The sequence below is a fragment of the Salvelinus namaycush genome, unplaced genomic scaffold (assembly GCF_016432855.1).
Source record: "Salvelinus namaycush isolate Seneca unplaced genomic scaffold, SaNama_1.0 Scaffold627, whole genome shotgun sequence".
Lineage (NCBI taxonomy): Eukaryota > Metazoa > Chordata > Actinopteri > Salmoniformes > Salmonidae > Salvelinus > Salvelinus namaycush.
Window position 1 is genome coordinate 111,108 of NW_024061339.1, and position 12,699 is coordinate 123,806.

Below are 12,699 nucleotides of genomic sequence, written 5' to 3' on the forward strand. Positions count from 1 at the left end.
CGAAACACAACCCAACCAAACCGCTTCTTAACACAATGCCCACTTAACCCGTAAACCAGCCGCACCAATGTGTCGGAGGAAACACCGTGCACCTGGCAACCGGTGTCAGCGTGCACTGTGCCCGGCACACCACAGGAGTCGCTAGTGCGTGATAGGACAACGACATCCCTGCCTGCTAAACCCTCCCTTAACCCGGACGACGCTGGGCAATTGTGCACCGCCCCATGGGTCTCCTGGTCGCGGCTGGCTGCGACAGAGCCTGGACTCGAACCCAGAATCTCTAGTGGCACAGCGATGCAGAGCCTTGGTCCAATCCTCCACTCGGGAGGCCTTGGACTGGAATACAGTTGAAGTCAGAAGTTTACATCCACTCAACTAGTATTTGGTAGCATTGCCTTTAAAATTGTTTAACTTGGGTCAAACGTTTCGGGTAGCCTTCCACAAGCTTTCCACAATAAGTTGGGTGAATTTTGGCCCATTCCTCCTGAAGGAGCTGGTGTAACTGAGTGAGGTTGGTAGGCCTCCTTGCTTGCACACGCTTTTTCAGTTCTGAGATGCTGCTTCAATATATCAATTTTCCTCCATCATGATGCCATCTATTTTGTGAAGTGCACCAGTCCCTCCTGCAGCAAAGCACCCCCACAACATGATGCTGCCACCCCCGTGCTTCACGGTTGGCATGGTGTTCTTCGGCTTGCAAGCCTCCCCCTTTTTCCTCCAAACTTAACGATGGTCATTATGGCCAAACAGTTCTATTTTTGTTTCATCAGACAAGAGGACATTTCTCCAAAAGGTACGATCTTTGTCCCCATGTGCAGTTGCAAACCGTAGACTGGCTTTTTATGGCGGTTTTGGAGCAGTGGCTTCTGAGCGGCCTTTCAGGTTATGTCGATATAGGACTTGTTTTACTGTGGATATAGATACTTTTGTACCTGTTTCCTCCAGCATCTTCACAAGGTCCTTTGCTGTTGTTCTTGGATTGATTTGCACTTTTCGCACCAAAGTACTTTCATCTCTAGGAGACAGAACGCGTCTCCTTCCTGAGCGGTATGACGGCTGCGTGGTCCCATGGTGTTTATTCTTGCATTCTATTGTTTGTACAGATGAACGTGGTACCTTCAGGCGTTTGGAAATTGCTCCCAAGGATGAACCAGACTTGTGGAGGTCTAAATGTTTTTGAGGTCCTGGCTGATTTCTTTTGATTTTCCCATGATGTCAAGCAAAGAGGCACTGAGTTTGAAGGTAGGCCTTGAAATACATCCACAGGTACACCTCCAATTGACTCAAATTATGTCAGTTAGCCTATCAGAAGCTTCTAAAGCCATGACATCATTTTCGGGAATATTCCAAGCTGTTTAAAGGCACAGTCAACTTAGTGTATGTAAACTTCTCACCCACTGGAATTGCGATACAGTGAATTATAAGTGAAATTATATGTCTGTAAACAATTGTTGGAAAAAGTACTTGTGTCATGCACAAAGTAGATGTCCTAACCGACTTGCCAAAACTATAGTTTGTTAACAAGAAATTTGTAGTGTTTGATAAACGAGTTTTAATGACTCCAACCTAAATGTATGTAAACTTCTGACTTTGACTTCCTCTTTCCCCTTTCCCTTTACAACTGACTAGATGTCCCCCTTTCCCTTTCCAACTGACTAGGTATCCCCCTTTCCCTTTCCAACTGACTAGGTACCCCCTTTCCCTTTACAACTGACTAGATATCCCCCTTTCCAACTGACTAGATATCCCCCTTTCCCTTTCCAACTGACTAGGTATCCCCCTTTCCCTTTACAACTGACTAGGTATCCCCCTTTCCCTTTACAACTGACTAGATATCCCCCTTTCCCTTTCCAACTGACTAGATATCCCCCTTTCCAACTGACTAGGTATCCCCCTTTCCCTTTCCAACTGACTAGATATCCCCCTTTCCCTTTCCAACTGACTAGATATCCCCCTTTCCAACTGACTAGATATCCCCCTTTCCCTTTCCAACTGACTAGATATCCCCCTTTACAACTGACTAGGTATCCCCCTTTCCAACTGACTAGATATCCCCCTTTCCCTTTCCAACTGACTAGATATCCCCCTTTCCCTTTACAACTGACTAGGTATCCCCCTTTCCCTTTACAACTGACTAGGTATCCCCCTTTCCCTTTACAACTGACTAGGTATCCCCCTTTCCCTTTACAACTGACTAGATATCCCCCTTTCCCTTTACAACTGACTAGATATCCCCCTTTCCCTTTCCAACTGACTAAGTATCCCCCTTTCCCTTTACAACTGACTAGATATCCCCCTTTCCAACTGACTAGGTATCCCCCTTTCCAACTGACTAGGTATCCCCCTTTCCCTTTAAAACTGACTAGATATCCCCCTTTCCAACTGACTAGGTATCCCCCTTTCCCTTTCCAACTGACTAGGTATCCCCCTTTCCAACTGACTAGGTATCCCCCTTTCCCTTTAAAACTGACTAGATATCCCCCTTTCCAACTGACTAGGTATCCCCCTTTCCCTTTAAAACTGACTAGATATCCCCTTTCCAACTGACTAGGTATCCCCCTTTCCCTTTAAAACTGACTAGATATCCCCCTTTCCAACTGACTAGGTATCCCCCTTTCCCTTTAAAACTGACTAGATATCCCCCTTTCCAACTGACTAGGTATCCCCCTTTCCCTGTACAACTGACTAGGTATCTCCCTTTCCCTTTACAACTGACTAGGTATCCCCCTTTCCCTTTCCAACTGACTAGGTATCCCCCTTTCCTTTCACATAGGTTGTAATAGCGCTTTTTTGGAGGGGGGGGGGGGGCTTGGCTTCCCTAGTGATTTTACCCACGCACAGCTACTGTTTGGGTGCTGTATATGAAATACTGTGTGACAAAAGTGGTCCATGTTGAAAACAAGATTTTTTTCATGGCACAAGAGACAGCTGCCTGATTTGCGCTTGTCTCAGTGGACTAATCCATTGAGGAGGCCGCGGGGATGACACGTCCAAGAATATGGGGATTGTGGCCCAGATGCACAAGGCACGTCTCTCTCCAGAATACCTCTTTCCCGGCAAGCTGCTCTCTGTTTCAGTCATGTCTTTGGTCCCGTTCACATCGGCCAAACAAAAACACTTATGATTGATTGACAATTAGTGCCTTCCACAATGCAGGCAATGGCTTCAAGTTGCAGCTGGTGAGGAGCAACTGCAGAAAATTTGCAGTCAAAACTTCATGACTTTTGATCACATTTATTTAACTAGGCAAGTCAATGAAGAACAAATTCTTATTTACAATGATGGCTTAGGAACAGTGAGTTAACTGTCTTGTTCAGAACGATAGATTTTTACCTTGTCAGCTTGGGGATTTGATATATCAACCTTTCAGTTACAGGCCCAATACTCTAACCAGTAGGCTACCTGCCACCCCTGCTGGTTGTATTGTTCATGCAGTGGACATGTAGGTGCAAGTGGGACAATTTTATCCCTATAATGCAACACACTTTGAAAGGATATGACCAACGATTGTCACCCGAATTGACAAAAGTGATCCCCTCGAACGCGCCCCCTGGATCAAGCGTTTGTATTACTTCCGGTACTGTTATTGTACTTCCGAGACTGCGCGGTGTGAGTCACCTGACAGTTGTGTGATTGCAGCCAGCGGGTTCAGCATTTGATACACGGGATTGGAAATAATCACAAAACAAACCATAATTCCAGGCCAAGTAACTAAGACATTTTCCGGAAAATCCGTTCGCGGTTTCCCCTCGCTTACACAATGAGTGCTGGCACTCCTAAATCGCTGGCATCGTCGGGGCAAAAACCCATTCAGGAGATGTGCCATCCGCTCGGAGCCGAGGAGGCAGTTCTCACACCCAGTCCAGATGTCAGAAACCTCACGAGCAGCATCGGAGAGAAGGTATGATAGATAGATAAATAAATACGTTAAAATAGAGATAGTGGTTTAGATACTTTGGTCTTACATGGGTTGAGGATAAAAACCGGCGAACCTGGTTATCAAATGTTTTCAGATTTTTTTTCTGAACGCACATCTGCTACGCCAAACCACACATATCTTTTCGAATATGACATTTTAGCAGGTTATCCTGTACACATATAATAGATCTGGTGACAGCGCTGTCGGGAGACTGATTTAATTTGATAACTTTAAGCTACAGGCATTCAGTGAATTCTCCATATGGCATCAACTATAGATGCTTGTTGTGACTGTCACTAGTAAAATAAAAATAAAAAGACTTAACAAAACATTTAGTAAATGAATCCAAGCCAAAGGTTTTCTGATCACAGGATAAAGATCATCAAGCTGGAGATTCCTTCTACCAGTAGTTTGTAAAGAACACAAGATAACAATATCACACGTAGCCTAATGCACATGAATCCCAGGTCCAGGTTTGAATAACGTTCAATCTGTTGGTTGATACGGAGCAGATGTTGTCTTTTTAAAACCATGCTATGTCTAGAAAGCAGTGGTATTTAAAACATGAACACACATCAACAAACAGCCATAGATAGTTGAGCTAGTTTTGTGATACTGTGGGTTGCTTCAGAGTGGGATGTCCGTGCCAGTCATGGGGAGCGTAGCCTGACAACGCCACTGTGTGTTTCCTCAGGGACATCTCCTTCTCATGGACTGTGGCCAAATGGCACCTGATTCCCAATATAGTGCACTACTTTTGACCAGAGCCCTCAAAAAGTAGTGAACTACGTAGGGAACCGGGTGCCGTTTTGGCCACAGCCTATGCTCTCTATGGGGATTGTTTACTGTGTATAACTTGTTGTATCATAATGTGTGTAGTGAAAATGAGGCCATGTCCAAGACAAGCTGTATTCTGCTCAGAGATACAGTCTGTTTACAAATAACAAAAGAGAAGTAGAACACTAAATGACTCATAGCGTCAGTTTGCCGGACACAGTCTAAAGAAAGAAATAATAATAATAAAAAATGTATTTGTCACATGTGCCAAATACGACAGGTGTAGACTACTTACAAGCCCTTAACACTTATTTTAAAGCATTGTTGGTTAAATAGAAAATAAAAGTAACATGATTAAAGAGCAGCAGGAAAATAACAGTAGCGAGGCTATATACAGGGGGTACCGGTACAGAGTCAATGTGGAGGCTATATACAGGGTGTTACGGTACAGAGTCAATGTGGAGGCTATATACAGGGGGTACCGGTACAGAGTCAATGTGGAGGCTATATACAGGGGGTACCGGTACAGAGTCAATGTGGAGGCTATATACAGGGTGTACCGGTACAGAGTCAATGTGGAGGCTATATACAGGGTGTTACGGTACAGAGTCAATGTGGAGGCTATATACAGGGTGTTACGGTACAGAGTCAATGTGGAGGCTATATACAGGGGGTACCGGTACAGAGACAATGTGGAGGCTATATACAGGGTGTTACGGTACAGAGTCAATGTGGAGGCTATATACAGGGTGTTACGGTACAGAGTCAATGTGGAGACTATATACAGGGGGTACCGGTACAGAGTCAATGTGGAGACTATATACAGGGGGTACCGGTACAGAGTCAATGTGGAGGCTATATACAGGGTGTACCAGTACAGAGTCAATGTGGAGGCTATATACAGGGGGTACCGGTACAGAGTCAATGTGGAGGCTATATACAGGGTGTTACGGTACAGAGTCAATGTGGAGGCTATATACAGGGTGTACCGGTACAGAGTCAATGTGGAGTCTATATACAGGGTGTTACGGTACAGAGTCAATGTGGAGGCTATATACAGGGTGTTACGGTACAATGTGGAGGCTATATACAGGGGGTACCGGTACAGAGTCAATGTGGAGGCTATATACAGGGTGTTACGGTACAGAGTCAATGTGGAGGCTATATACAGGGTGTTACGGTACAGAGTCAATGTGGAGGCTATATATAGGGTGTTATGGTACAGAGTCAATGTGGAGGCTATTTACAGGGTGTACCGGTACAGAGTCAATGTGGAGGCTATATACAGGGTGTTACGGTACAGAGTCAATGTGGAGGCTATATACAGGGTGTTACGGTACAGAGTCAATGTGGAGGCTATATACAGGGTGTTACGGTACAGAGTCAATGTGGAGGCTATATACAGGGTGTTACGGTACAATGTGGAGGCTATATACAGGGGGTACCGGTACAGAGTCAATGTGGAGGCTATATACAGGGGGTACCAGTACAGAGTCAATGTGGAGGCTATATACAGGGTGTACCGGTACAGAGTCAATGTGGAGGCTATTTACAGGGTGTACCGGTACAGAGTCAATGTGGAGGCTATATACAGGGGGTACCGGTACAGAGTCAATGTGGAGTCTATATACAGGGTGTTACGGTACAGAGTCAATGTGGAGGCTATATACAGGGTGTACCTGTACAGAGTCAATGTGGAGGCTATACACAGGGTGTACCGGTACAGAGTCAATGTGCGGGGGTACAGGTTAGTCGAGGTAATTTAGGTCATATGTACATGTAGAGGTAAAGTGACTATGCATAGATAATAAACAGAAAGTAGCAGCAGTGTAAAAGAGGGGTCTGGATAGCCCTTTGATTAGCTGTTCAGGAGTCTTATGACTTGGGGGGAGAAGCTGAGACTTATCCTGGACTAAAAAGCATTTCCAATAGAGCTTCTTCATTGAGTGTGTTTTTTAGTCCAGGGATAGGCCTTAATCCCTGTCCGGCAAACCGCCCCATAATCCTGGTTAAAGCATTTCTGTCATTCCACAGTGTAATGCATTACTAATGCTGCCTCCTAGGTCTAGAGGAATTAGGCTGTTTTTAAACCATCTCTCCAATAAATCACTGGACTGAACATAAAGAAAGCCTTTCAAGAATGTGTTCATGTGTTATCATAGTTTACCATCATAGTTTGGCTACAATAAGGAGCTTGCTTCCTATGCTCATCAGTTCAATAGGCCATTCTGTCTTTCCTTTATGATCTGAATATGCAACAGTACCCCATATAAATGAATGCACAGTGACGGGCTAAATCCCAACTGGCATCCTCTTACCTGTTTAATGCTCTGTTTTGACCAAGGCCCACAGGGCTCTGTTTTGACCAAGGCCCACAGGGCTCTGTTTTGACCAAGGCCCACAGGGCTCTGTTTTGACCAAGGCCCGCAGGGCTCTGTTTTGACCAAGGCCCGCAGGGCTCTGTTTTGACCAAGGCCCGCAGGGCTCTGTTTTGACCAAGGCCCGCAGGGCTCTGTTTTGACCAAGGCCCGCAGGGCTCTGTTTTGACCAAGGCCCGCAGGGCTCTGTTTTGACCAAGGCCCGCAGGGCTCTGTTTTGACCAAGGCCCGCAGGGCTCTGTTTTGACCAAGGCCCGCAGGGCTCTGTTTTGACCAAGGCCCGCAGGGCTCTGTTTTGACCAAGGCCCGCAGGGCTCTGTTTTGACCAAGGCCCGCAGGGCTGTGTTTTGACCAAGGCCCATAAGGGCTGTGTTTTGACCAAGGCCCATAAGGGCTGTGTTTTGACCAAGGCCCATAAGGGCTGTGTTTTGACCAAGGCCCATAAGGGCTGTGTTTTGACCAAGGCCCATAAGGGCTGTGTTTTGACCAAGGCCCATAAGGGCTGTGTTTTGACCAAGGCCCATAAGGGCTGTGTTTTGACCAAGGCCCATAAGGGCTGTGTTTTGACCAAGGCCCATAAGGGCTGTGTTTTGACCAAGGCCCATAGCACAGCTGCCTTTTCAACTTAAAAAAGTTGCCTATTACCTCCAATTCCCTCTGTAGAATAAAAAAAAATCCATATAGTTCACATCACCTCGTTCTCTCTACAGCTCCACCAGTCTGTCCTCCATCACCTCGTTCTCTCTACAGATCCACCAGTCTGTCCTCCATCACCTCGTTCTCTCTACAGATCCACCAGTCTGTCCTCCATCACCTCGTTCTCTCTACAGCTCCACCAGTCTGTCCTCCATCACCTCGTTCTCTCTACAGCTCCACCAGTCTGTCCTCCATCACCTCGTTCTCTCTACAGATCCACCAGTCTGTCCTCCATCACCTCGTTCTCTCTACAGATCCACCAGTCTGTCCTCCATCACCTCGTTCTCTCTACAGATCCACCAGTCTGTCCTCCATCACCTCGTTCTCTCTACAGATCCACCAGTCTGTCCTCCATCACCTCGTTCTCTCTACAGATCCACCAGTCTGTCCTCCATCACCTCGTTCTCTCTACAGATCCACCAGTCTGTCCTCCATCACCTCGTTCTCTCTACAGATCCACCAGTCTGTCCTCCATCACCTCGTTCTCTCTACAGATCCACCAGTCTGTCCTCCATCACCTCGTTCTCTCTACAGATCCACCAGTCTGTCCTCCATCACCTCGTTCTCTCTACAGATCCACCAGTCTGTCCTCCATCACCTCGTTCTCTCTACAGATCCACCAGTCTGTCCTCCATCACCTCGTTCTCTCTACAGATCCACCAGTCTGTCCTCCATCACCTCGTTCTCTCTACAGATCCACCAGTCTGTCCTCCATCACCTCGTTCTCTCTACAGATCCACCAGTCTGTCCTCCATCACCTCGTTCTCTCTACAGATCCACCAGTCTGTCCTCCATCACCTCGTTCTCTCTACAGATCCACCAGTCTGTCCTCCATCACCTCGTTCTCTCTACAGATCCACCAGTCTGTCCTCCATCACCTCGTTCTCTCTACAGATCCACCAGTCTGTCCTCCATCACCTCGTTCTCTCTACAGATCCACCAGTCTGTCCTCATCACCTCGTTCTCTCTACAGATCCACCAGTCTGTCCTCCATCACCTCGTTCTCTCTACAGATCCACCAGTCTGTCCTCCATCACCTCGTTCTCTCTACAGATCCACCAGTCTGTCCTCCATCACCTCGTTCTCTCTACAGATCCACCAGTCTGTCCTCCATCACCTCGGTTCAAACGATGCATGTTGTTGCTTTCCTCAAAGCCGTCATTGTTTTGGTCTCAAATGCTGAGTACTCATTGGCTATTGGCAGCAGTCCTTGCCCAATCATGTTGTAGCACTGCTCATACTCCAAGATGCACGACCGCTATTTTCTGACATGAGAATCCAACAGATCCGTAGATGACGCAAACTCAGTCTCCGGCAGGGTTCTGGTGGCATGTCCTTCTGATAGCGTACCAGACACTTGTCAAATCTATTGCCAAGGTACATTGAAGCTGTTCTGGCAGTTCGTGGCGGCTCAAACGCCCTATTAAGACACGTTATGTTGGTGTTTCCTTTATTTTGGCAGTTACCTGTAGACGGGAATGTCTTGTGATTTAACTTGGAGCCATTGACCTTTTAACCTCTGAACCTGAGCGGACTCCTAGATGGAGAGGGGAGGGGGGGGGTGCTTATATTTGCCCTGGGTATCATTTGTCAGTCTTTTAACATCAGTGTTTAACTTTGGCTAACACTGTTATTGTCTGTTTGGGAAAGAGCACTTTATGAAACAAGCCCAACTCTCTGAGCTGGCTGGGCAGGCGACCAGGAAAGTTGTGTCAGTATTTTCCAGCAGCAGTAGCAGCTCTTTTTAAATGAGCTTGTCTTTTAGGGCCTTATATTACAAAACTCTCTCTCCTCCCCACCACTATTACAACGCTGGTTTGATGTCCTGATACAGTTGCAATAACTAACAACACAGTACAGTCATGTGATCTGTGATTAGCTGTAGAGTACCAGTCATGTGATCTGTGATTAGCTGTAGAGTACCAGTCATGTGATCTGTGATTAGCTGTAGACTACCAGTCATGTGATCTGTGATTAGCTGTAGAGTACCAGTCATGTGATCTGTGATTAGCTGTAGAGTACCAGTCATGTGATCTGTGATTAGCTGTAGACTACCAGTCATGTGATCTGTGATTAGCTGTAGAGTACCAGTCATGTGATCTGTGATTATCTGTAGACTACCAGTCATGTGATCTGTGATTAGCTGTAGACTACCAGTCATGTGATCTGTGATTAGCTGTAGAGTACCAGTCATGTGATCTGTGATTAGCTGTAGACTACCAGTCATGTGATCTGTGATTAACTGCAGAGTACCAGTCATGTGATCTGTTATTAGCTGTAGAGTACCAGTCATGTGATCTGTTATTAGCTGTAGACTACCAGTCATGTGATCTGTTATTAGCTGTAGACTACCAGTCATGTGATCTGTTATTAGCTGTAGACTACCAGTCATGTGATCTGTTATTAGCTGTAGACTACCAGTCATGTGATCTGTTATTAGCTGTAGACTACCAGTCATGTGATCTGTTATTAGCTGTAGACTACCAGTCATGTGATCTGTTATTAGCTGTAGACTACCAGTCATGTGATCTGTGATTAACTGCAGAGTACCAGTCATGTGATCTGTGATTAGCTGTAGAGTACCAGTCATGTGATCTGTTATTAGCTGTAGAGTACCAGTCATGTTGGGTGGTATTCTCTAGTCTTGAAGTAGTGCACTGTGTTGGGTGGTATTCTCTAGTCGGAAGTAGTGCACTATGTTGGGTGGTATTCTCTAGTCTTGAAGTAGTGCACTATGTTGGGTGGTATTCTCTAGTCTTGAAGTAGTGCACTGTGTTGGGTGGTATTCTCTAGTCTTGAAGTAGTGCACTATGTTGGGTGGTATTCTCTAGTCTTGAAGTAGTGCACTGTGTTGGGTGGTATTCTCTAGTCTTGAAGTAGTGCACTGTGTTGGGTGGTATTCTCTAGTCTTGAAGTAGTGCACTATGTTGGGTGGTATTCTCTAGTCTTGAAGTAGTGCACTGTGTTGGGTGGTATTCTCTAGTCTTGAAGTAGTGCACTATGTTAGGTGGTATTCTCTAGTCTTGAAGTAGTGCACTGTGTTGGGTGGTATTCTCTAGTCGGAAGTAGTGCACTATGTTAGGTGGTATTCTCTAGTCTTGAAGTAGTGCACTATGTTAGGTGGTATTCTCTAGTCTTGAAGTAGTGCACTGTGTTGGGTGGTATTCTCTAGTCTTGAAGTAGTGCACTATGTTGGGTGGTATTCTCTAGTCTTGAAGTAGTGCACTGTGTTGGGTGGTATACTCTAGTCTTGAAGTAGTGCACTATGTTAGGTGGTATTCTCTAGTCTTGAAGTAGTGCACTGTGTTGGGTGGTATTCTCTAGTCTTGAAGTAGTGCACTGTGTTGGGTGGTATACTCTAGTCTTGAAGTAGTGCACTATGTTGGGTGGTATTCTCTAGTCTTGAAGTAGTGCACTATGTTGGGTGGTATTCTCTAGTCTTGAAGTAGTGCACTGTGTTGGGTGGTATTCTCTAGTCTTGAAGTAGTGCACTATGTTAGGTGGTATTCTCTAGTCTTGAAGTAGTGCACTATGTTGGGTGGTATTCTCTAGTCTTGAAGTAGTGCACTGTGTTGGGTGGTATTCTCTAGTCTTGAAGTAGTGCACTGTGTTGGGTGGTATTCTCTAGTCTTGAAGTAGTGCACTATGTTGGGTGGTATTCTCTAGTCTTGAAGTAGTGCACTGTGTTGGGTGGTATTCTCTAGTCTTGAAGTAGTGCACTGTGTTGGGTGGTATTCTCTAGTCTTGAAGTAGTGCACTATGTTGGGTGGTATTCTCTAGTCTTGAAGTAGTGCACTGTGTTGGGTGGTATTCTCTAGTCTTGAAGTAGTGCACTATGTTGGGTGGTATTCTCTAGTCTTGAAGTAGTGCACTGTGTTGGGTGGTATTCTCTAGTCGGAAGTAGTGCACTGTGTTGGGTGGTATTCTCTAGTCTTGAAGTAGTGCACTATGTTGGGTGGTATTCTCTAGTCTTGAAGTAGTGCACTGTGTTGGGTGGTATTCTCTAGTCTTGAAGTAGTGCACTGTGTTGGGTGGTATTCTCTAGTCTTGAAGTAGTGCACTATGTTAGGTGGTATTCTCTAGTCTTGAAGTAGTGCACTATGTTGGGTGGTATTCTCTAGTCTTGAAGTAGTGCACTGTGTTGGGTGGTATTCTCTAGTCGGAAGTAGTGCACTGTGTTGGGTGGTATTCTCTAGTCTTGAAGTAGTGCACTATGTTGGGTGGTATTCTCTAGTCTTGAAGTAGTGCACTGTGTTGGGTGGTATTCTCTAGTCTTGAAGTAGTGCACTGTGTTGGGTGGTATTCTCTAGTCGGAAGTAGTGCACTATGTTGGGTGGTATTCTCTAGTCTTGAAGTAGTGCACTATGTTGGGTGGTATTCTCTAGTCTTGAAGTAGTGCACTATGTTGGGTGGTATTTAGGACACATTCACCTACTAAAGCAGTTTTTATGTTCTTCATGTTACCTTCTTCTAGGACCAAATTCTGCCCAATGGGACACCGGTGGAGACATCTAGTCCCTCCTCCACGTCTTCCCTCCTGAACCGGTTGCAGCTGGATGACGACCTGGATGGAGAAACACGTGACCTCTTCGTTACCGTCGGCGACCCGAAGAAACACGTCAGCACCATGGAGACGTACATCACCTACAGAGTGGTGACTAAGGTAGGTAGGGTCCTCTCACATGCTCGCTGTCTCTCAGCACCGTGGAGACGTACATCACCTACAGAGTGGTGACTAAGGTAGGTAGGGTCCTCTCACATGCTCGCTGTCTCTCAGCACCGTGGAGACGTACATCACCTACAGAGTGGTGACTAAGGTAGGTAGGGTCCTCTCGCATGCTCGCTGTCTCTCAGCACCGTGGAGACGTACATCACCTACAGAGTGGTGACTAAGGTAGGTAGGGTCCTCTCACATGCTCGCTGTCTGTC

General features: G+C 46.1%; 1 protein-coding gene across 1 annotated transcript in view; it reads left to right on the forward strand.

Annotated features, from left to right (window-relative positions):
• Positions 1-3,624: 3,624 nt before the first annotated feature.
• Positions 3,625-12,699, forward strand: part of LOC120042169 (sorting nexin-30-like) — a gene marked incomplete at its 3' end in the record, with an annotated part of 29,201 nt that continues 20,126 nt past the window's right edge. Inside the window, exons 1-2 of the mRNA XM_038987032.1 lie at positions 3,625-3,901; positions 12,245-12,433. Coding sequence (XP_038842960.1) covers positions 3,761-3,901; positions 12,245-12,433 — 330 coding nt within the window. The remainder of the gene's footprint in view (positions 3,902-12,244; positions 12,434-12,699) is intronic.